Below are 26069 nucleotides of genomic sequence, written 5' to 3'. Positions count from 1 at the left end.
CAGAAGCGTGCTCCGTTTACATATGTCCGCCGCTGTATACATATTACCAGTATTGGGAATCACCTGAATACCTCTTCCCTCATCAGTAACAATCAACATGGGTTTACTTGTGAATTTTCATGTGTTACACAGTTAACGGAACTCGTACGCGATATTGCTTGTTCGTAGATAAAGGTGTTCCTGTTGGATGCGTGCTTTCTCTGCATTCTGCTTAGCAAGCTGCTAAACACCAGGACTGCAGCTAGCCACCAACCGTCGCATGAAGATAGTCATGTCGCGCCACCAAACGTAACTCTAAATACACAGACAGGGTTAAAAAATATTTTTTGTTTGCAAACAGGGCAGAATAATGAAGACAAGAGGTGTAACAACATTCACACATCCTCATTTATTGTCAGCTGAGAGGCCTCAATCTCTTTGTAACAATACTAAAACAGGCGCATCGCGCTCTTTAAAAACTCACCATTTCCGTATGTGTGCACCCAAACACTTTTTAAGCCGCATCAAGGCAGTGTACAACAAAGTACTGTACAATGCCGTGTGACACAGCAAAATAGCAAAACGGGACAAGACCAGTAAGTGCTTTTCGTTAATGCGTGCATTCTCGGCTGTTTTGCCAACTCGGTACGTAGCCGGCCACTGCAGGGCCGCTTGCCACACACTACAGTGATTGTTGTAAAAAATTCTCTATTGTATATATCTTACCATATGGAGAAAATATCTCCACAAAAAGAGAAAAAAAAACATAAAGCAAGTTTATTCAGAGTTCTCGGAAATGTGGTATATACGAAATAGAAATCAAAGGTCGGCACACAGGATCAGGTAAAAAGAAGACGACACACTGCACTGTGCGTCGTGTACATTTTTATCCTGCGTGTTGGTCTGCGATTTCGTATTGTTAAAAAAATCAAGGAACCACAACGCAGTTTGATTTGATGCACATGGTAATTATTAAGGAGCACTTATATTCATATCTACCCAACCCATTGCTCATCACCATTTATAATACAGATGAGCATGGGCAACCAGTTTCATTAGAGTCAGTAAGAGAATTTGTACAAAATATATACTGAGCAATATAATTTTCTTATGCAATTGTGGCTAATCACGCATTCAAAAAAATATTGTGAACATAAGAGTTCTTCTCGATTTCCAGTAACTGCCGTGTACCTCTTTAGAGATAGCCAAGCAGTTCACAAACTAAATTAGAAACAAGGTGATTCCGTCCTTCCCTCGCTCACGTGAAGTGGCTGTGACTGGCATAGTTGACACGTCAGAGGAAGTTCGCCGCCGGGGGTAGCCTGTGTCATCAGCCCATTTAGCTTGGAGATGGGACGGTATAGAAGGAGTTTCGATGGAAGCACTGGTTCGTATCAGGTTTGCTGCCCAGAGTGCACTCCAAGCAGTGCCACGATAATATCAGGAGATTTTAGTTTAGCTTGTTAGATTGAACGCGCCAAAGCGACTGAGGCTATGAGAGACGCCGTTATGGAGGTCTCTGTTATTTCGACCAACTGTGGTTCTTTAACTCGCACTGACATCGCACAGTACACGGGAACCTTGCTTTTCACCTCCACCGAAAAGCAGCCGCGGCAGCCAAGATTCGATCCCGCATCCTCGGGCACAGTAGTCAAGCGCCCTAACCACTGCACCACACGGCGGGCCAGTATGAGGAGAGGATGAAAACCAGCAGCACATGGGGCGCAGGCAGTCAGTTTTCAGTAACGTTGCGACTCCAGTCCTTCTTTACAACGCTTGCAAAAGTGCGGTCTCCTCCTTGTCTTCCTATGTGAATGGCTCCTTAATGCTGGTTTGCTCGACATCTGCGAAAATGCGATTGAGGAATTAGGACAAGACACGCTGTTCTTTCGAAGTAACAGCAGTTCCACTTTTCTTCAGGTCGTACGTACATTTTGTTAGAGATTTTTTTCTTCTTTTTTTTTTTTTTGCAGTGTAAGCCCAAAGCTTTCTCGGACGTAACCATGAGCAGAGATATGATGCACAAAAGTGATCAAACGAAACGGCGAATATGCGGGGTCATCACGTGACTGCATTTTAAGTGGGTAGCTCGTCGTACTTCACTGGCCAGTAAATTTTTGACCACCGCCAAGGAGTAGCACACGTGACATAAATTTTGCATTACACGCCCCTCATTTCTGTGCTGGTCGGCCCTCACGGTTCCCGCATTCATTCAGCTGAATGCGCGTTGTGTTTTTGAGGTGAGTTTTCTTTAAGGACTGTCGTGATCACGCAATGTTTGGCACACACGTATTTAATGAACTGCGTGCAACGCCGACTGTGCAGCGATACAGCAGCGACACACGTTACATGCGCAGAGGAATGACCCATAAATCTTTTACCGCGTCTGAAGTCGCATGCTACAGCAACAAGCAGCAGTAACACTCGCCCCAGCGCTCGTTAATCACTGCCAAGCGCGATTGCGCCTCTATACGAGCGCTGACTAGCTCAGACGCCTCGGCCTACTCTACAGTTTTCCAGTTCCGAAGCAGACGACCCTCGACGGACGCGAGGCGAGGCGAAACCTTTCGCTCTTTGTGTCGAACGTGGCCGCGGCGCCAGCGTTATCGCCTCCAGTGATCATTAACATGCCGCACGGCTTAAGGGCCTGCAGTCATTGAGGGAAGCGTGGTCGGGAGGTACGGCTACGCAAATGTGGAATGAAGTGGCAAGAGCACTGGCAAACAAATAAAAAAGAAAGCGCGAGGTTGATGCCACATGCGTTAGACACGACTGGCTATTGACCCCTCTTTGCTTTGCCGGACGAGGGATACTTCGGTCTTACTCCGTGCCAGAACTTTACGAAGCGAATGAGCTTGCCCGGGAGAACACCAACTTTCAAGTAGTTTGTAGTAGTTTTTCAAGTAGTCTGCTGCCTGGCAGTGTGTAGCGTAGTACAGAGAGAAAGGGAGGTCTGTACCGTGGAGAGTCGGATCTACACAGCGTTCATGAAAACATCGCGCCGAAATCCCTGCGGTTCGGAGAAACGATTGTACAACCTGCCTGAACTTTGTCCTTTGCGTGTGTTTTTAGATGTAAAGGCATGGGTCCGAAACTGGGATTGCCTAGACAGTAACTAAAAAGTGATGTGACGCGAGAATGGAACGTGTCGACCTCCGGGCTTCAGTGGGACTCGAAAAAAAAAAAAACACTTTCATAGGTCGAGTCGTGCAGAGATCATTAGGGCCAGCCACGATGCGGTGTCCATTGTCCGCTGCGAGCGAGAAGGTGTCGGCGGAAGAATAGCTGTTCAAGCTTTCCATGCTGTTTGTCTTTCGTTTGCATAACGCTCCTCACGTTGCTTGCGTTATTGGTGCTGTGGCACGTTACGCTGGCTGGCCTTTGTTAAACGCACCCACTGCGTATGAAAGTTTAGTGCAGGTAATCCTTCAATGTCGCTAATGTTTTACCTCTAGTTGTTAACGTCAACTAGCCACAATGTCAACTGCAGCAACAAAATATTTCACAGATCATCGTTCTTCGTCAGATGCCTTAAGATGGAATGAGGCATCAGCAATAAAACAACCTGGGAACTTCTTAGTTATTGTGGAACAGAGCTACGTCTAAACTGTTATAAGGCAAACAAAAATTGGTCGTGGTTTCATCCTTATGCTGATAATAAATACAGCATGTTTTCTTAATTATCAAGACAGAATGATTGTTCAGAAGAATGAAGTTTTATATCAAAATGCAATACCGTTCACCACACGAAGCGTACCATTCTGCAGCACACATGGTTTTTTTCTAACATCGAGGCGCAGGAGTTCGGAGTGACCTTTACACTAAGTTCCAACAATCTAGATATCAGTACGCACGCTTTTCCGCATTTTATCTCAATCCAAAAGGAGTCGCAATGCCCAGGAATAATACTTACGCTTGCAGGCTCCATATGTAGCACGGAGTTTAAATCAGGCTTGAATATTGCAGACTTAGAAGTGTGCTATATTTCGTCGCATGCATTTATGAAGACAGCTGAGCGGTCAAGTTTAGGTTTATATGAAATTCTGTTCGTCAAAACAATCAGACACCTATGTATAATGATCTAGCCAAGTTGGGTACCTACTGGAAATGCATAAATTTCACTCCTTTAGATTCATTTAGCGAATAAAATAGGCAATAGTCTCTATTTTAATATAACACTAGAAATAGCTCTCTGCTATCGAGAAGGTTTTGAATCTGTGAGTAAAAGCCTGACGATGGCTAAGCCATCATTTGCAAATAGAGCCGGCAAGTATATTCTGTAAGGAAATACGTGGATGTGATTGCAGTTTTGCATAAACGGATGCTCTCTACAGGACTGTCCAAAAGCAAAGAAGTTACGCTGAAACGGAGTTGCTGTCAATACAACTAACTCGGATTGTAAGGATCGAACTAGGACGTTGCTTTTTTCTTCTCAGACATTTTCAGGTGTAGTTCGCTTACAAAAACAAGTGTGCCTTCAAGAGGACGCCAAAGAATAAGGTTACCTAAATAAGTTGAGAAATGGTCAATCGTAGCTGCACAGAAAAACAAGAGTATACAGAAGTGTGTTCCACAAAGCCAAGATGAGACAGGTGTGCACCAGATTCAACCTTCGAATCCACACACGGCATAAAGACAAAATAACACCAAAACAACGGAAGTAATTTGACAGTCTACGTTGTTCTATATTACTCTGCCTCTAGTCGCAGGAGCTAGCGCGCAATGTCCCTCAAAAGGATACTTCAGACGTGTTTCTCAACCAAAACGCCTTTCTTTTGGGTGGAAATTTTCCTTCTGTTATTGCGAAACAGCCATTCATTGATGCTTGTCGCTTTCCGCAATGCTTGTCGGCGAAAGGATCAAGAATGTCTGCTGCCTCCGTTGAAAGTACATTTGACAGAAAAAGTAGCACGTCCGATTTCCTACGGGGATATTTAGTTTCTTATGCTGCATAAGCAGCACTGTCGGGTATTTCAGTTTCTAACAGCACGAAATTTTAATCTTATTCATTGGAGCGATTTTCAAGCCTAAAACATAATTCATGCAGCTGTGATTGCTTGCAAAACAAGCCATGCCTGTTGGAAGAGTTCCGAAAGGAAAAATAGCCTGAATATGAGTGGCACATTTTCATCCACGCTGGTTTCGATACTTCGACATTCCTATAGGAGTACATTCTACTGCGATTGCACTGCATCCGTTACGGCATGCATGCTGCTGAAAAATACACACCCTCTTAACGGCCTCGGCACCAGGTGACACACCGCGCTTCTAAGCTTGTATCACTGAACCGGAAGATGGGAGCTCCAGGCGGCGCATTCCGCAAGTATTTTGTTTTCACGCGTTCGCGAGTCAACTGCACAGGCATGGATTGAAAGCAGCGCCTTTGGTTATTAGTTAACACCTCCAATATAAAACCGCCATCGAAGATATTTTGTATTCATATTAAATTTCACAGCCCACCCCTCATGTAATGTTCCCGGACCTTTGAGGAATAAATAAATAAATAAATAAATAAATAAATAAATAAATAAATAAATAAATAAATAAATAAATAAATAAATAAATAAATAAATAAATAAATAAATAAATAAATAAATAAATAAATAAATAAATAAATAAATAAATAAATACAGAGGAGAATAGCAGATAGCGCCTATTTTGGCCTCGCACGTTTCTAACATGAATGAGAATCGAAGAAAAAGGCCTGTCAGGATTAGTTTGTCACAGACGTAGACTGCGTAAATAAGGTTTTTTTTTTTTTTCTGGTAAAACAAAAAAAAAGTATTCGCCATTAGTAGTTACCAGCTAGATTAATTATTGAGGACTTCCTTGTTGCAGCCCACTATGACTAATTCCACCCCGGTTACCACAATAGGAACCGTTTATTATGGCAATAGTGGCTGTTCTTTTATATCTTGGTTGTCATAGGAGAAGCTAGTCTCAGCCATCACGTATGCAGCTAGCGAGTCACTTGATGCACACGGAACATCCGCGGAATTCTGACTAAAACAAATTTTGGGGTAATGAAAATGACGTTCTGACACAGCATCCTATATATTCCGACATTGAATTGCTAAATATAGAATAGACCATTGTTTGCGGAGCATAAAAGTCGAATATTTGCGCATGTTTAGTCCACGGGCTGCATTACGAAAAACACGGTGTTTCTTTTTCTCAGGATGCGCCACTGGCCACTGCATACGCGCTTTCTTGAGCGAGAGTTCCCACCAGCCGTGGCATTGTTCTTCTAGTAAGACGTGATGTTTTGTTATAATTGTTCTTCTCACTGAGAACAAAAGCTCTTCTGACCCATTTAAACTCACGACGTGACGCATGTCGCCTCAGGTTGAAAGGAACTTACAAGAGGGTGGCCGAAAATGCATTGTTACTTGGCACTGACAGCATGTCTATAGGCAAGGGAGGAGGAATCAGAAAAGCAAACTTGGTATTTCATGGTCTATTTTTTTTTTTTTTATACTGAATGGCATGGACCTTGTCAGCCACGACACAATTGAAAATGACCTCCATCCTTGAGCGTGTGAAAGCGTTGTACTGCTATCTTTATTTAAATAAAGGCTTGTATATTTTCCTTATGTAAGGATAACTAGAACACTTGAATGAATGGCCACAGGTGTTTCGATTGAAAATTTATCTAATGTATACGGCGCGTCTGAAAAGCAGGATCAGTACTAACAGAATGCAAAACTGAGCATATGCATTGCAACTTCGCAGTGTTACAGTGTTACTGAGCAGTTCTGCACACCAGCAAAACAAAATGGCTAGGCATTTTCCTTAAGGTCTAATTATACACTGCAATTCGCATCTCTGTAATTATAGCAGGTGGCCGCCTCTTCGTCCGTCCGCCTTGCCCCTCGTTTTCGCATATGAGGTCACATCTCGCTCTTTTCACCAAGAAGTACACACAATGCGAAACAAAAGGGCAAATTTAAAAGTAGATACTCCGCCAACGGTATCGCCTTCATCCGATCCCAGTTTGGAAGCATTGCTTGTAAACCTGATTTACGCCTCGCGAATCTTTCCCCGCCATGTCGTTCGTCAACGCCAACTAAGACGCATATTCAGCCCTACATACATTTCCATGAAGAATACTCGCGTAGACGTCACATTGCCTCATGTGATGCGCGTCCACCACCAGGTCTGATCCTTGCAGTGGAACTCGCGTTCGCTTTTGAACCTGACAGATAAGGTTTATTCTAAGGTAACTAGCTTAATCAAATTTTACTTGACTAGATATTCAACGCACTGTAGAAACTTTGGTTCCTCTCTCCCAGCGATGACATTGTCAGAATAAAATTTGCATCCTGCAGTGAGATTTATTGTGTAGAGCATTCAAGGCTCCCCAGCAGTTAACACTGCATTATATTGCAAGCCAAATCAGATAAGCGTTTGGTTAGATGATTTTAACGTCGCATAGCTGACGAAAACCACTCACCTCGAGTCTGATGTTTACCACCAGCCGCCCTTTCCGTGCTTGACGGACCCCCCGTATCCGGTCGCCGTGCTGGGGAGCCCGAAAGGGGGCGCTGCGGGTCCCGCAGGCCCACCGAAAGGGCCACCCACCAGGGGTCCTCCGCCACCCACGGGGCCGAACCCCGTCGGATGGTGTGTGGTGGTGCCTAAGTGCTTGACCTGCGCAAAGGTTCGGGTGCGCTGCTACTTGCAAAAAGCACAGACTCAAAGCAACATATAAGCTTGATGCTTGTCATGATCATTACGGCAAGTTTAAAACCAAAGAGGTAACAAATTCATCGTTACATGAATAGGGCGAAACAGCGCTGACATACGAGACGGGAAACAGCGGACGGATACATGAGCTGACAGACAGTGCATGTTTCTTTCTTTTGTCTCCCATCCCGTCTGTCTGCCAGCGCAGTTTCGCGTTCCGCCCATCGTTACATGCTGTTCTACTAGACAATAAAATGAACACAAACTTTTCTCACCCAATGATGTTTACAACCGCGCTTAGGCGCTTCTCCAGTATGTCAGTTACACAAAAGCAGCTACTTCTTTCTCGACCTGCGTGCGAAATTGTTACCAACGTATTGCTTAATATGGTCCAGAGAGGCCCCACCTGGTCAACTTGCCGATCGCCAGCGTAATACATGGCTTAGATATCGGCGGGGCAATCGCCTTCATTCAAAAGGCTCCGTCTAAGAGTCGCCATTTGGCGGTAGGTCGGTAAGCGGCAAATGTTTCATACACGCTGCCAGTGACCTGGGACTTATGCGACTTATCCCGAGTGTTTTGTATGGAAAACAGCTATTGAGTATAATCGTGCACGTTCGCCAGTCGCTACTCGCAGGCCCGCGATATGGTTCAGCGCTCAGACTATTTATTTCTTTTAAATGCTACTGAAGCAAAACAAAGCACTCAGAATTACATTCAAAGAGCTTTCTTCCGCATTCTTCGGGGTTTTAAACAGGCAACCACGTACTCGTTTTTTTCAGGAAATACCGCCAGTTGTTTCATACAGTCGCGTAGTTATCTGCATATCCGGATGAACGGGTGTTCCGAAGAGAGCCAATTCACTCCTAAGAAATGTCCCCACCCTCTCCCCCCGCGCTCTTCCCCTAGGTTAGACCCGCTACATATCGGCATGGTCGAAATTGCACTCATTGTTCCATATAGAAACGTTTTCGAAAATTGGCTGTAGGTTAGTCGTAATAAGTCCTTTGCATATAAAATTTGAAATGGATCTTATAAAACATTGCCGATTTATTTAGAGCTGCAAATTTGGCGAAATTTTCGCACAGTACTGCATGCATTTGTTTTTTTGTTTGTTTTTTTCGCGCTCATGCCCGTTTTTTAAAGATATGCGCGATGTAGTCCTCAAATTGCGTATAAATGTTGAAGTTTTTATTCTTTCATTGCGGCTAAAATTATTCGATTTAGGCAAAACTTTATTTTTTCCCCTACAGTGTGACCAAATTGTCGCCCCCCCCCCCCCCAATTACTGTTTGTTAGTCACAAAAACACAATTGAACTTAAGATGTTTATTCGAGTTCTGTTCATGAAAAATGCGTTGTTGACAATATTGGACAATTGTGTTTACTAATGTATAGTCTCCAAGAAAGTGTATAACATCCTTCAGAATTTTGCATTGAGTTATATTCAGAAAATGACGATGACAAGCGCTATTTTTCGCTCGACATTATCACAAAAAAAAAAGGCCATTTTGAGCTCTTGATGCCAAAGATATTTTCAGGAAGCTAAATACGTGCTCCTCGGGAGATTACAAATGAATTAGATTTTATTATTGAAAAATAAGTCCCACCTTGCCTCGAACCACACGATGATAGATAAGGTTTTTTCTTTTTACAATTATTTCAACAAAACACACACCTCACTATTGTAAGTCATTTAAACATTTATATCCTCAGATGCATGTGTACCCCGACGTCCCAAATATACAGAACCAGGAACCCGTGCGTTCATTCGGAGCTTGAATGTGTTATGCGGCGAGATTGTGAACGTTACCTTGACGAGGATCACCTTGGTCTGACCACCCGGGATGAAAGTCGAAGTGGCCGCAGGTGGCCTGGACAACGTTAGCGGAGCTGGAACCGCACCTCCGGGCCCAAAGCCAGCCGCCGGCCCTACGGAGGGCGCATATCCTAGACTCGGGCCGAAGCCTCCTCCTACGGCTGGCCCCACGCCGAACCCTCCGGGGCCGGACACAAACAAGGGTCCGGAAGGTGCGAAGCCGCCGCCGCCGTAGCCGCTCTGGAAATCAGAGCGGTAGCCACCCGAGTAGCCACCGCCGAAGCCGCCTTTGAAGCCTCCCGGTCCTCCTCCTATGAATGGACCGGGGCCTCCTCCACCGAAGATGGGTCTTCCTCCCGGCCCTCCCTTGAGCAGGTGACAGTGCAGAGTCGCAGAGGCGGTGGTCGCCGCGGCTAGCACCAACTGCGACAGTGCAGCTCACATCAGGCATCTAACGCAGTACGGCCTGTTAAGATTTTCCGCTATGTCGCACTCATCTGTTCAGTTTGTTATCGACGCAGATCAACGTTAGCGGCCGGGATTATCGACTAAGCTACCACAAGGACTAATCCTAAGCTCACCGAGCAGATTAGGAAATATGTAAATCTTGGTTTCGCCATTTTGAAGCGACACATGACCCATATCAGATGCTCCCATGAGGTGTTGCCAATTAGTACGAATTAGTATAGAACACTTGCAGCCCTTTAACGGGCGCTGATGTCGGTCTACTAGTGGGCGTTTTCACTTTCCCCACACCCGCCTTACCCAAACTGGCGAGCTTGGCTATTCGAAGATCAGAATCTGGACTAGTTGGCTTTGTTTACAGTGGCCAAGGACTTTCTGGGCGCTAAATATTTCGCTTCGCTGAAGTCCTGTCTCTCCCCCTTGTCTTTTATTATGATTTGCCTTCATCGAAATACGCTTTCAACGGTCCGACAGCGAGCCTGTGATCTTGAGATCAAACGACAAAGCCTCGGAGCCAATGTGGCGGGCTTATCAGATGGCGACCGCCTGGAAGTGTAATGGGCTCCCGTTACACTAGAACAACGAAAAGAGACTTGAATGCATAAAGGAACACATTGACATACTGCTGCAGCTCACGGGGAAGGGTAACGTAAGCGTAGATCTTGATAGATCGTGCATTATTATTTTATTTCTGCGATGTTCTTTCAAATACGTCAACTAGCCCTGTTGCCAGTTTCCTGGCGCTTCTTAAGGCCATATTATTGTTGTGCGAAAAAAACTATTTTTTTTTAGTAATTTTCAACCTGATGATTAAGAATTTATTTAGATTTCAGATTATTTAGCAATTTGTTAATTTTTATAGTGATGTTTTGTGGAAAATTTGAGTTCTTAGAGGCTTTATAGAATTGTCTTGTGTTGTAAAAACACTGAAACTTTACATTTGACGCCCATACAATAGAACGTACATTTCTTCAGCTTTTACATGTACACTACAATCTCGAATTTGAGACTTCAATATTTTTTGTTAAATATTGTTTTTCGCTTTCACGTCAACCACAAATTTGCGCGTGTTAAGAGGCATTATTCATACTTTACTCAGAAGAGCGTTATTGGAGGTTTAATACTTTTTTGACGCACAAATATGAAGCCCGCGTTAAAAAAAAAAAAAATACACATTTCTATACCTATAACCTTTCTATAACCAGGGTTAAAATCAATAACTATTTAGTTTAGGTTTTCATCACTATGACATTCAAATGAGGACATAAAAATTAGTTTCTAGCTTAACGCCGTAAATTCCAGCAGTGGTTCTGAGCCCTGATCCTTCCTTGTCAAACACAAAATACTTAGGGCCCAGAATTGTGGTAATTTAATAAAGAGGCAGAACTGGTGAAAATAAGAAAAACTTATGGACTACTACACAAAATTTGAACCATGCTTTGAGCTCAGTGAGAGCAGCATCTATTTAAAAGGAGATTATTAGAGAACGGCATAGTTTCAGCTTGTACTGCGACTGCTGCGCAGCCAATCTCCGGAAGCTTTTTTTCAAAGTCCATCTTTGCTCAAAACCTGTTCATACACTTGAAATGTATAACTTACGTATGTGAATGATATGCGGCGTCTTGGTGTTTGGTTACAAAGTGGTTAATACAAGGATTTAACAGCTGTGAAGCTCCTCGTTAAGAATTTAAATATCAAATTCATATAACAGTAGCAGGCGCCTAGCAGCTGCCTCATTTCTGGAGTTGATGGAGAGAACAAAGCACTAAAGACACTCCGGTGCACTTATTATTCAAAGGTATTCATTTCTGCCATTTTGTAGCGAAAGGGGAGGTAAGAAATTGTACACTACACCACCGTGTGCCTATAATTAAATGTGTTGTATGAAGTACGGTGGAAATTTCCGCACGAAGTATTGTGTGACTCTATTCCTTTGTTAGGTACGCGTTTCATCGTTCACGCTGCAAGTGTTGGTGTATCTGCTAATTCCTTTCTACCTCTGTCCAGCGTTGCAGAACCTTTATTTATTTAAGTCTGGTACATGCCTCACAGTGCTTCAATGTTTTTGTGCAGTAGTCGGTATCAGGGAATGCGCATAGAAAAAAGTAAGAGAAAACTGGTTATAATAAATAAAAAACTTGTAGTATATCTTCCAAAGCCACATAATGGAACTGCTGTGACAATTTCATACGCAGCAATACCTCATGATCCTATTTTGCTAGGGTTTGTCACAAGCGAATCAAATCGGAATGAAACGCGCATTGGAACATGAAATGTTTACACAAACTGTTTCGCTACTCTCAAGCGGGGAATAGCGCCGAAGCAGATGCCAGCATTTGTGAGGTGGGAGCCGGCATAAACTACATATCAAATTCCACCTTTACACGTAAGGGTAGATCTATAAAATCATGTCATAAATAAGTACTGTCTTCTTACTTTTAAAACAAAACGAAGGAATGTGTCAGTTTATTTCTGCGCTCCCGCTGTCACAGATCAACGAGTAAAGCGCCTATATTTTAAACCGAAATTGTCGTTATACAATTCGTTTAAGGGGCATACTCCTCGCAAACCGCTTATAGACAGCTGAGCACCGTTATAAGAGACATGGATGTAACAGGCAATCGGGTATAAGAGACACCATTCACCTAAATGGTTTGCCGCCCTATGACTTTCATTAATTGGACCTCTTTTTTAATAGACATTGGATGTAGCAGACAAATTGGTTATAAAGGATAATTTAGCCTTAAATTTTGGTACTCAGTCTTGCTTGTAACGGACATATGCGGCACCATTCATCGCCAGGTTCAGCTTTAACTACTGTGAAAACAAAAGAGACACGTACCTGCGCCGTCATTATTAATTATAACTTCAGCAAACAAAGAGCAGGTCAGTCAGCTATGAAATAGCTAAAAGAAGCCCTTGCAGTGGGAATGCAATGCTGAGAACCTTTCAGGCTTGCCACAAAGAGCACGAACGCGACTGCACATGCGAACATCTACGCGAGCATACCAGAAGTGCCTATTGAGATTTCCAGTTAGCGGAGCTTCCTATCAAGAATCACCGTAGATGTTGTGTCCACTAGTTTGAAGAATACAGCGGAAATTGTCTATTACGTTGCATTGCTGTATGAGCGACACATCTGTCTGGTAAATGCAAAGAAAGCGCTCAGCGAGTGCCGCTGACATAAATAAGCAATTGTGCCTAGAAAGCGAGACAGCCAAAGCAAGACCACAGCAAATGACATTAAAACAGAAGTGGTTCTGCTCTGGCGAGGACAAATAAACTTCTCTGTTTGCTGTTGAACCAGTTTTAACTCCTACCAAAATGCCTCTTTTGTTTTTCATTTATTTTTCGTTTCAGTAGCGACATTCACAGGGTTGTTACTCGCAGCCGCTGTTATCCGCTCTCAAACCAGCATACATTTCTGAGTGATACTTTTGCTCGTGATTTTTACAGTTTTCGCTAATTTTATGATTTTGTGGCGCTTTTTTGACTTGAGTTCTTATAGTGTTACCAGACACATAACTTAGTTGCGCTAGTTGCAGTGCCACTTCGCGATCGCACTTTGGAATCGCTGCAATATAGAGCTTCTTGGCCTGATTTCAAGCTTAAAGAGAATGTGTTGAACAGCATCAATGCAGACAAATATTTACAACTATTTCAGTACTTGCGGAGTGTGGGCAGTGTGTGGTGGTCCAGCAAGCAAATTCGATATGTGAATGAAAGCTATAATAACGTTTTTGTGACAGGATATGACCTTTTCTTTTTTTTCCTATTTTAGCAGCACGATGCCCATTTCAAAATAACGGCCAGGTATAAAATGTGAACGTGGTGTCCTGCTTTTAAGGGACCTCTCATATAAGAGACAAAAACTGCTCCCCAGTGCATGTCCCTTATAAATGAGTTAACGCTATAGATGACTGAAGTTTACCACTCCTTAGTGTCATGTTTAGAATTCTGTCTTGAATTCCAAGGTTGCTCGATGTGTCATAACTCTAAATGCATAAGAGGAAAGCAGTGCGCTCTTACGCAGCTGCTGGATATGACAGTAACCATGACAGATCGGTTAAAAATAGTTTTTCTTATCTCGATCACTTCGCTGCGCACAATCCAGCAAATTACATTAATTCTCTTAGCATGCAGCATTTTAGAAAATATTTATGTTTTGCATTATTTTCAGTCGTGGGTGCCCGAGTCCGAATTATAGTATTCTTCAATCGAAATAAAATTGCGGTGTTCGGAGCACTTCAAAGAATATACTTCTGAAATGAAGTATTGATATGGCCAAACCACATAAAATGTTATACAGAAATGGCATGCTTGGCCCACGTAGGTGGTTGAGACAAACATGATTGTAAGCTACGAAGAGGTCCGGTGAAAGACCTCATTTTAGTACGCTGCAAGGTTGTCTTTCATGATTAATTTTGTGAGTCTGAAGCGACGAAACCAACTGTGGAAAAAACAAGCATAGGTCTACAGGCTTGCAAAATCCTCGTTACGTGCGGCGCCGTGGTTTCGCGCGTCACGGGCTTGAAAACAAGTCACATGTGCGCCTGTCATAGCTACCGCCAGTGCTTTTACAGAAATTACATAGTAACCATTTCCCGAAAATATTTGGCCCTAAACTTTTATTTGTCAATAAGGAATGATCAAGGTTCCCCGAACAAGCATAAAAGTAGTACTCGCATTTTGAAAAGAACCTTCCACGTTTCTTTTACTTGCCCCTTAAGTGCAACTCTGGCGATTTTTTTTTTTTTCATTTCCACAGATCGAAACAAAATCATTAGTCCACACTCTATATGGGATTCTGATATCCGATGTCAAATGTCACACTTCAACGAGGCGTAATTGAATGTTTATAATAAGCGCTCCTTGATGCCAGCCATGCCCTATAACACAAATATATTCATGGAACGAATCTGTGCTGCTGGTGTCATAGGTTGGTTAGGTGCGTGCGGAGTGTAGTATTTGCAAGCTACTGTTTCTATTGTGCTATGGGGTGCGCACATTCCTCAGCATGATAACGGGCGTGATCTAGCCCATGACAGGTATAGGTGAAAACTGTTCACCACGCCAAAAACAAGTAACAAGTCCACATGAGCTCGGGACATTTTGCAACATCGTGTAATGAAGACTGCGTTAATCTTAGGGAAATTTATCTTTGGCGCCCTTTCCTCCATTTCGCGTCTTCGTCGGCGTCGGTCTCGTAACCAGCTCCGCCCCCCTCTCAGTCCCCCCCCCCCCCGCTCAGCACCCCCCCCCCCCCCTTCCTCCGTGGCGACGACCGCGCGTGTTCTCCAATTGCTGCACCCGCTCTCCCGCCCCTTTCTTCCTGCGTGGAGGCGACGGTGTTCTCCGGTTGTCGAAGCACCGGCTCGCTATCACCGGAACATGGTGTCTGCATCCATCCCCAGGCCGAAACGCAGAGCCACGTTGTCTTGATTCGCTGGCGGCGTCAGCGGCATCAGACAGTCGCTCCTATCTCTTTGCCGTGCGACGTTCCTATGGGCCCACGCGCTGCCTCCCGCAACGTCCTAAGAACTTAATTGCTGTCTTCATTTCTCCCACCACAAGGCTTCCTTCATGACAGTCAAGAACTGTTAGTGGAGTGTTTCTCGAAGGAAGGTGCGTGAAAACTTTAAAAAGTTTCTGAAATAGTAGATACTTGTCTTGCTGGAAATATTTGCCTCAATCTATTGAAAAGGTGGAACAGCTGATGAGCTGCGCTCAAATCTTGCATTATGAAAGTAATGTTATCGCCAGCAATTTTTTTTCGAATTGCTTAAGCTGCTTTCAAAGGCGCTTTAAAGCAGCTTTAGAGCAGCTTCTGTAGCAATGTTCAAGTACTACCGCAAATCGAGACCAGCAGCTCAACAAAATGCGGCCGACAAAAGGAAGGGGGTTGTGGTAAAAGCAGAAAAAATTGTGTGTTCTGGGGTTAGAGGGGGGAGGGGGGAGAGGGGAACTCTAACGTGTTTATTCCCTTTGCCACTCACTTAGTCAGTCATCTCTTATTTGCGCCTTTACCATCCTACACATGCTTACTAGCATACAGTCGTAAGGCACCAACTTTTATGACAGGTTACCTGATGCAGATAACAAGCCCCTCTTAAACTATCTCGTATGAACGTGCCTAGGTGACCTGAGGGTGTCTGACTTGGGATGAAAACGTTTTGGAAAGCTACATTCTGATCTCGCCTATCCATCTCGAAGGTGAAGCCCGATTAGGCAAACACTGGAAACTTGGCCATGTCATGCGGTCACGTGACGTCGCACAAACTGACAGCCGGTCAGTGCACGGCCACGTCACCAGCCTGTCTGAGCCGGGCCCATAGTTTTGCTCTCATAATGCCGAGGCCAGGGATCTGAAGAACGGGCCATTACACTGTTGTTTGAAAACTTGAATGCATTGGTTTAGTTAGGATCAGTTTACAGGTTTTAAAGCCGTAAAGTCCCCCAGACTCTGAGGGACGTCGAAGTTGAGATCTCCGCAAGTTTCAGCCATCTATGGACCTTAACGTGCACTGGGCTGGCACAGTAGACAGGCGCCTTGCTCTTCACTCCATCTTAGTTTGTCGCAGAAATTTAGATTTTAAAAACTTAGAGACGTTTTGTTTGTTACACTTTCGGTGCACAAGGTTGTTCAAAGCAGGGTAAACAAGATGAATATCCTCAGCTGCTTATGTGAGCATACTGATAATAATAAGGGCGCAGTCGAAAAGTTCACACAAACGGGCAATTGGTAATGCAGAGGTTGTATTCTACAAGGACTCCTGTTTTTTAAATGCTGGATAAATTTTGGCTCCTAGCATAGGTACTTGCCATCGGGTTGAAGAAGCCTTGGTCTTATGTGGTAAACGACCAGTTCGTCAGCACTGGCTGCATGACATAGTCTGTGGTTAGACGGTGGGTGCGGCAAATGGCAATGGCTGTTTTTGACGGCGGTACCTGCTACTTTGTCATTTTTGTGGCTGGATGCCAGCTGCTTTCGCCACACGCTGCTGCTGCAGACTGGCATTCGTCTGACTGAAATGGATGATGAATTTATATAAAATGGGGTGCCTGATTGCAAGCATATATTTACGAGTTACCTTGTAACAGCCCAGAATGGCTAATAGTATTTGTAAATGAAATAAAATAAATAAATGATTAAGCTTTATTTTCGTTAGCTCACAACAGCTAGTTAGCAATCGCAGGCAGGCAGGCCAGAAGGCAATTTATCATGCCACTAATCTGGCCAAAAGGGATCGTATAAAACGGGTTACGGATAGCATATACTGTAGATCCACATAGGAGGGAGGTGATTACAGTAAAATAAAAAATAACATAGTTGTGGTTTAGTTCTGGTTAACCCTAGTTGAATTGCGAAAGCAAAAGCGCGAGCTTCTTTTCCCTGCTACATTATTCCCCTATCACGCCCTATCAGTGTAAAGTGCTACATTATTGGGGACACTTAAGCTCATGCTTTAAGGGTATGACGCGAGAGAGTAAGCTACCAGCCCACATATAATGTCACGCTTCACCCAAGCCGTATGGACGTGCCTGCATGTCGTAGGGGTAATGAGAATGCAAACAATTCTGGCAGGCTGATTCTGATATCACCCTCCCATATGAAAGGAGCGACCTGAATTGGCAGCTCCTACCCGTGCCATAGGGGTAACGTGAATTCAAATGTCATGGCAGGTTAATTTTTTTTTTTTTTTTTCAGAGGAGACCATTGCTACACTTCTTCACGGCGTAGCTGCGGCCACCCGAGGTCTTGCTTTGGCTGTCGTAGTATTCTTTCGCAATAATAAAATCGTATGTACCTTATATCAGATCCCTGAAACCGGCGGCGTGCACCTCATATAGAGGAGGGCTCTGACCTCTTCACGGCTAATACGCTTCGTAAGCTGCCACTTCGTTCTGTTTCTTTTGCTTTTTGGGGGTCGTCAGGCACGCTTGTTAATATGCAAGACCGAACTAAGAGAAGGATGTCACAGTCTACTAGGCACTCACCGCGCAGTATTTGGAGGCCATATGTCCGTCTTCGTGGCGTGATTCTTCAACTTATCGGCGAAGTCCCTCGACAAAAACTCGATCGTTGCAGTCACTGGCACCGTCCCAAACTGGCAGGGCGCATTCGGAGAGGTACAAGACGCGACTCCATCTTCGGCATTGCTTAAATACGCCCGCACCTTCTTCCACTTTCATCGGCCGGGCACGCCCGCTCGGAACACGCAAGGGGGTTGGGGGTACTCGCGGGCCATTCTTCAAAGACAAGAGCAGAGGGGGAGGTTGCAGCAGTTACGCGCTTTGTGCTGTGCATTTTTGTGAGGATTACGTTTGCAGTTTAGTGCCGCCATGCTTACATGCCATCTAGCGTACGTGCATCTTCGCCCAGAGGTCAGAGTAACAGGGACGCACCCTCGCTCACTGCTTTCCCCCAGCTTGCCTTCCTCCTCGCATGTCATAGGCTTAGGGAGGAGATGATATAGGTGCTGGCGGCTGGGAGATTGGTTTCGTGTCTGTTCGGGCTCCGTTGCACTATTTGTTCTTCTCCTCTTTTTTTCGGCTTTATCGCTTCTAAGACGTGCGAAGGCGTGCATGCGCGGTAGCGTGTCTTGTACTTTACGCCTGTTTATGGCGGAGAGGGGAGGGGCTGCCAGAAAGAAAAGAGCGCAGGATTTCTCCTTCGTGCGCTGTACCAACGAAAAGCCCAGCACACGACAGCGAACGCGCACCAAACTAAACACGTGCACTAGCCTTCAACCAGAAAGGAAAAAAAAAAACGCAAGCGACTGAACGTCCGTACGCACGAACTCGTCCCCCAGATGAGACGTTCCTAACCTCCTTTCCCGTGTCTGTTTCCTTCGGTACTTGTCAACAGACGACCCCCTCCCAAGCAGAAGAAGCCAGGGGGGTGTTTTCGAACTGGGTCAGCCGGACCACCCCTCTTTCGGGGCCATCGTCAGACGGCAGGGGTCACGTCTTTCGCGCACCCGGGTACGTGCAGAAAATGGAAGTGGCGCCCGGCGATGCTACAGGGCACCGGTGCGGCCGTTCAGCAAAAAGGGGATGGGCGCTTGGAGCAACGAGACAAAGTGATGGCTCTTTCAGAGCTACACTATGCGAAAACGATCGGACCCGTTCCTGCGCGAGACGACAGCGGAACACCAGGTCGACCCTGATTAATAGAAGTCGTCACCTAGCGCATTTTTCATAGGCAGCTCGGCGAAGAAAGAAGGTGCGGGGAACAGCTCAGCGCGGATATGATTGCCTTTGTACACAGCTTTCTGACGCGGGCTGTTTACACTCGGCGTCCCGTAGCGACCACACAGAAGGAAGTGAAACTGGTCCAGCGTGTGAGTGATGAGACTACACTTGACTCGCTGTGTTAGGGCCTGGCTCCTGTCTTGCGGTTGGACGGGTTACGAAGCAGGAACTAACAATATAGGTTGTCATTGCATTGTGATCGCGTGGGGTGGCTGGTAAACGTAACTGTTCATTGACATATGTCATCAATTCAGCGCACACGCTTGGTGCTCCGTAAGAATCAAGGGCATCGTCCTGTGTCACGACGGGGTCTTTCGAAGAAACGCAACATTAGAAAAAATGGCATAATAAAGGCCCCACGATTCTGCAGATTAATTACGCTGCCTGTCATTCGGAGTACATAACAGGAGGCGAGTGTTGCCAGGTATGCACTCGGGCATCAGGATGTTGACATCATCGCCAGTTAGAGGCAAAATTAACTCAAAGGGCTAGTAGGAGCTATGCGAATGTCTGCAGTGATTTTAACGCCGTTTTTCCGAGTTTGTGACTGCGCCTGAAACCTTGAAGACGGCGGCCGTCAACATTCAACCTTGCTTAGTCCGCAAGCGCCGCCTTTCTCGTGGGAATCTAGATTCACTCCAACGGCCTCCTGAGTGACGTGTTCGGTTGCATAAGTTGTTGCGTGCCTCGGCTCCTCCTTCAGACGCGTAATGAGCAAGTTCCGGCGCAGTGTCAAGAAAGAAAAAAAAAAAAAGGTAGGAAGAGGTACATTGACCTCACTTTCTTCACGCTGGTTTAAAAAATGAACTTAAAATAACAAGTTGAACATTCCACCCTAGACCTCCTCGTGTCACAAGGCGTTAGGCGGATGTGTACTTAAATATTGCTGAAAATTTAAGTGCGCTCACTCAATGAATGAGCGACTGGTTTCTGCGTGTGATCCGGAACGTGTTTGGCGCGGCGCGAACCTTTGTTCGAGTGAGTGCAAGTGCAAGCTGATAAGTGCATTCGGTCCATCCAAGGCCGTGCTACGCTAGTGACGGTTCGGAGACGTGCTTTTCCGCCCTCAATATAGCACGGATTCTGCCAACTCCCAACTAGAAGCTTGAAGTGGGCGACTGTATATAAGGTTTACCACGCATGTACATGCAGGTCAAAGCTTTAAGGAACTCCCTTAAATTCATACATTGTTACAGCTGGGATACGCAGGTGCTTATCGCTCAAGAATAAAGGCGAGATGAGATATGCAGCAAAATACAAAGTCTAGATTGTATTAAAATTATGCTACTCAACCTCAAACTGACTTGACGCTCATACGTGCTTGGAGTAATAAGCTGTATCTGCACTCGGGGAAGTGTGTTCAGTTTTGTTTTTTTACGAAAAAAAAAAAAAGATAATACAAGATCAAAAACATAGAAACATGTGTCGCTTAGCCAGAAATGTACATAAAAATATTCACTGTTTATTGTGTAAAGACTGTTTATGCGTGCACATGTAAATTACACGTTTACGAAATATGGTCCGACGCTGGATTTAATTCAGCAAAATTTATGATGCTCACAGACCAGCCTCAATGAAACTGCGTTTCTGTCCTGAGCTCAAACTATAATGGATTATGTTTGTGCTGTAAGGAACAGTGCATAGCAATTAATTTTTGACCAATTGGAAAAAATTCTCAATAGGGCAGCAAGATGCGTCTTGGGTAGGTGCGGGCTAAAAGATAGTTGTAGCGTAATGAAAAGTCATTTGGAATGGGGAAAATCTTGATTCTCCTTAAATGCAGTTTAGGCTCGAGGTTTTGAAACTAATATTTGAGGAAAAAACAAAATACGGGTATATTTATGAAAGTTACTTTACGTAGCTTTTCTACGTTTTTATTCTTTGTTTCTTATTACATCGCACAGGGCACTTTTTTCAGTTATGACAATTAGTGCGACAGGGTGGCAAAAAGAAAACACATATATAGAAAGCATCAGTTCAGTTCAGTCGTTCAGTCGTGTCCGCCTCTTCGTGACCCTATGGACCATGTCACGCCACGCTTTCCGGTCTTTCACTATCTTCCTAACATCACATAACCTCATCTGGAGTGCCTCGAGGGTGCCATCTAACCATCGCGTTCGCCGCCTACCCGTTCTCCGGCGACCCTCAACCTTTCCCAACATCAAATCTTTCTCCAGCGACTCCTCTCTTCTCATCAGATGACCAAAGTAGCTGAGCTTTAACTTTAGAATTTGACCCTCCAATGAGCAGTCAGGGTTTATGGTCGACAATATCGACTGATTTGATCTTCTGGCAGTCCAAGGAACTCTTAAGAGTCTTCGCCAGCACCACAATTCAAACGCGTCAATTCTTCGGCGGTCAGCCTTTTTCACAGTCCAACTCTCGCATCCATACATCACAACTGGAAAGACCATAGCACGGGTTATACGGATCTTGGTTGGCAGACTAATGTCTCTGCTCTTTACTAGGCGGTCAAGGCTAGCCATGGCTCTCTTTCCCAGAAGCAGGCGTCTCCTAATTTCATGGCTGCAGTCTCCTTCCGAGGTAATCTTGGAGCCCAAGAAGAGAAAATCTGTCACAGTTTCCACTTCTTCTCCCTTGATGCTCCAGGACTTGATAGGGCAGGACGCCATGATCCTTGTCTTTTTAATGTTCAGTTTAAGGCCAAACTTCTCACTCTCTTCTTGTACGCGCATCAGAAGTCTCTTGAGTTCCACTTCACTTTCTGCCATTGATGTGGTATCATCCGCATATCTAAGGTTGTTGATACGTTTTCCAGCAATCTTCACTCCAGCTGAAGACTCGTCCAGACCGGCCTTCCTCATGATGCACTCTGTATATAGGTTAAATAGGCAGGGCGACAGTATGCAGCCTTGCCTCACACGTTTCTCAATCGGGAACCAATCAGTAAGACCATGCCCAGTTCTGACTGGGTCCTCTTGCCCTTCATACAAGTTCCTGAGGAGACAGATGAGGTGAATTGGAACTCCCATCTCTTGGAGAGATTGCCACAATCTGCTGTGATCTACGCAGTCAAACGGTTTCGCACAATCAATAAAGCAGAAGTAGATGGGTTTCTGGAACTCTCTTGCTTTTTCCATGATCCAGCGAAGGTTGGCAATTTGGTCTGTAGTTCCTCTACCCTTGCGAAACCCAGCTTGCACGTCCGGAAGCTCCCGAACCACATACTGATCCCTATTGCAAAAACCAGTGCCACTGGGAGCCAGCGCCCCAGCGCCATACCTGATTATGGTCCCAGTATGACGCTGGACACTGGGCGCACTGGGACGCGGCATACTGGGCTCCGCGCTGGCGGCACTGTTCGCCCGAAAAAAAAAAGGCGTGGGATAAAAATTAAACAAGTAAAAAGGAACGAAACAAGTTAGGTACATAAAAAACCTGAAAAAAAGTAAAAAAAAAAGAAAAAGAATTAATGCACCAAGCGTGCCTCGAACTAAGACCTCAGGTACATACCAATCACCAGCTCAGCACGCTAACCACTCGGCCACGCCGAAAACTGGATTTTCTTTAAACATTTTCGTATTTCATGTCATGACCCGCATTTAAAAGGTTGGGACTTCATGTTTCGCAGTCTACAGACTATTGCTACCGCTCTAACAATTGCAACTTCTTGATCATTTTAGCTTGCTGTCTGCTCTCACGACTTGCAACTAATGTTCTGGGTGCCTATGCGCGCTATTCTGTGCACTGGAATCATTTTAACATGTGGAGTTTGACATCGCTGGCAAATTTACCAACGCCGGCTCTTGGGTGGTGCTCTGCTACCGTGGGCGTAATTTTCGCTGAACACGGAGCTTTAATAGAAGCCTTCAAGGAAAAACGTGAGACCAAGCTTCAATACCGGCAAGCGCCGCAGCGATGACCCTAATTGCGTGTAACTAAACCTTATTTGTATGTAAACATTGCGGGAAGCGTTGCAATGAACGAGGGCTCGGCTGCTTGATACGCAGAGTAAGAAGGAGCGCAAAAGCTTGAGAAACACGCCAAATATTATGTATTACAAGCGCTGTATGTTGTTGCTTTTTCTCTCATGGACCCATCGCTCGGTAAACTACTCTCTTCCTCGTTTTAGTTTTTCTTTCTGCTGTTGATACTGGGCCGTGGTGCAGGCTACGCTCGCCTGCGATTGAGCCCGCATTGAACATTTTGGCAGTAATCATTGTGTTAGAGTGCCCTTAAGATCAGCTGTGAAGTTGGTTATGCATGGTAGCCCACATTATTCAATTCCAGCTTTAGTAGTGCGTTAATCGTCAGTCTGTCATGAGATCGAGGCGCGGCGATCGTTGTCGCTCTCGAAACGCTCGAAACGACCTATCGGAACATGGAAACTCTAGAAAAAAGATACTGCCTTTGTTTTCTTACAAATGCGCAACGACTTCGCAGCAAAAAGCGCTTACTTGAACCATATTTTTTCATATGCCCCCCGATGGTCGATTGAAAGTACGCTGTTGCCCTGTTGGCCCCTGAGGGATGCTACTCCGGCTGACGCCGCAGGCCGCACCGGCTATACTGGGGCACTGGGACCAGTGCGGCCCAGCGCACATACAGCGCTTCTCCCAGTGCATCGCGGATGCCAGCGACACACCCAGCGTCAAAAGTCTAATCCCAGCGTTTTTCTCCCATCGCACCAGTGCAGCCAGTGTCTTCCCGTTACTGCTCCAGTGAATATCGCAGACCTCCCGCGTGCCCAGCAGATCCAGTGCAAAACCAGCGCGAAAATCTCACTGATTTCGCACTGGAGACGCTGGTTTTTGCAATAGGGATGCAGCCTACCTTGAAGGATTTTCAGCATCACCTTGCTAGCATGCGAAATAAGCGCGATCGTGCGGTAGTTGGAACAATCTTTGGCACTGCCTTTCTTTGGAATGGGGATGTAAACTGACCTCCTCCAATCCTGTGGCCACTGCAGGGTTGTCCAAATGTTCTGACATAATGTTTGCAGAATGTTAACAGCGTCATGGTTGAGGTTTTGAAGCAACTCAGCTGGAACGCCATCAATTCCGCTAGATTTATTCTTAGCAAGGCTGGCTAAGGCCCATTCAACTTCACACATCAGGACGCCCGGTTCGAGATCAGTAATCACAACCGTCTTATGTTGGGTTTGTGCATTCGGGTCCTTTTTGTACAGTTCTTCTGTGTATTCCTGCCACCTCTTCTTTATCTCTGAGGCTTCAGTGAGGTCATTGCCTCGTTTGTCCTTTATCACGCCCAGCTTAGCACAGAAGCTTCCTTTGATATCTTTGATTGTCTTATACAGAGCTCTTGTGTTCCTTAATTGGCTGTTGTCCTCAACTGCTTGGCACTGTATGTTCGGGAAGGCATTCTTATATCTCCTTATTATTTTCTGAAAATCCGCGTTGAGAACCTTGCATCTTTCTCTTTCCCCCACAACTTTTGCCATCCTCCTTTCCTCAGCTGTTCGCAAAGCCTCTTCAGATAACCAGTTTGCTTTCTTGCATTTCTTTTGCTTTAGAACTACCTTAGTAGCAACTTCTTGTATTATATCACGAACATCAGTCCACATCTCTTCGGGCTCTCTGTCTTCTAGATCTAATTCTTGAAATCGATTCCTCACTTCCCCAGCATATTCTAATGGAATTTGATCCATATCATACCTGAAAGGCCTTCTAGTTTTCTGCGTTTTCCTCAATTGAAGCTTAATTCTGGCAACAAGAAGGTGATGATCGGTGCCACAATCGGCCCCAGGCCTTGTTTTTACTGCTTGTATAGCGCTTCTAGCTCCATCTCTGCCAGAGAAGAATATAGTCGATCTGATTCCTGTACAGACCGTGGGGTGAAGTCCATGTGTACAGGCGCCTCTTGTGCTGTTGAAAATGAGTATTTGCTATGGTCAGGTTGTTTTCTTGACAAAACTCTACTAGCCTCTGCCCAGCTTCATTTGGCTCGCCAAGACCGAACTTGCCTATAATTCCGGATATTTCTTCACTCTCGACCTTCGCATTCCAGTCTCCTATGAGAAAAACGACGTCTGATGATGGGGTGCGGTCTAAAAGGCATTGTAGGTCCGCATAAAATCTCTCAACGTCAGCTTCTTCAGCAGTAGTGGTCAGTGCTTAGACTTGGATAACTGTTATGTTGAAAGGGTGACCTTGGATCCGAAGTGAAATCATTCGGTCGTTTTGGGGGTTGTACCCTAGCACTGCTTTGCCCATTCTTCTGTTTACTATGAGAGCGACCCCATTCCTTCTCTTGGAATTGTGCCAACAATAAAAGACATAATGGTCGCCGGAGTTAAATTCTCCCATTCCGGTCCATTTGAGCTCGCTGATACCCAAGATATCAATGTTCAATCTGTCCATTTCTCGCTTGACGACATCCAGTTTACCTTGCGTCATAGATCTTACATTCCATGTTGCTATGTTATATATCTCCTTGCAACATCGGACTTTCCGGTCGATTCCCGACGCATCCACAACTGAGCGTCCTTTTGGCTTTAGCCCAGCCGCTTCATTCGTCCTGGAGCTACTAGGAATCGCCCTTTCTTCATCCCCAGTAACATGTGGGACGCCTTCCAGCCTGGAGGGCTCATCTTCCGGTGCCATATCAATAATGGTATTGTGACTGGCCATAGGGTTTTCTTGGCAGGAAATACTGGAGTGGGTTGCCATTACCTTCTCCAGTGAATCACATTTTGTCAGAACTCTCTGCCATGACCTGTCTATCTTGGGTGGCCCTACACAGCAGAGCTCACGACTTCATCGAGTTTCGCAAACCCCTCCGCCACGACAAGGCAGTGATCCATGAAGGGGATAGAAAGCATAATGCCACATAATTTGACCTAAGAAAACACCAATATGCATATTGCAGCAGTGCGACAAGGAACT

At 45.1% G+C, this 26069-nt stretch overlaps 1 protein-coding gene across 1 annotated transcript in view; it reads right to left on the bottom strand.

The window, feature by feature from the left end:
• Positions 1–292: 292 nt before the first annotated feature.
• Positions 293–26069, bottom strand: part of LOC146185171 (uncharacterized) — a 45685-nt gene continuing 19908 nt past the window's right edge. Inside the window, exons 3-5 of the mRNA XM_084607766.1 lie at positions 9478–9906; positions 7433–7629; positions 293–1823 (exon numbers count right to left, since the gene is read on the bottom strand). Of these exons, the coding sequence (XP_084463892.1) occupies positions 7447–7629; positions 9478–9906 (612 nt within the window). The 3' untranslated portion in view covers positions 293–1823; positions 7433–7446. The remainder of the gene's footprint in view (positions 1824–7432; positions 7630–9477; positions 9907–26069) is intronic.

This window comes from Amblyomma maculatum, chromosome 6, assembly GCF_055883805.1.
Source record: "Amblyomma maculatum isolate TAMU_Amacu chromosome 6, ASM5588380v1, whole genome shotgun sequence".
Classification (NCBI taxonomy): domain Eukaryota; kingdom Metazoa; phylum Arthropoda; class Arachnida; order Ixodida; family Ixodidae; genus Amblyomma; species Amblyomma maculatum.
This window is presented reverse-complemented; position numbering and strand designations above follow the sequence as displayed.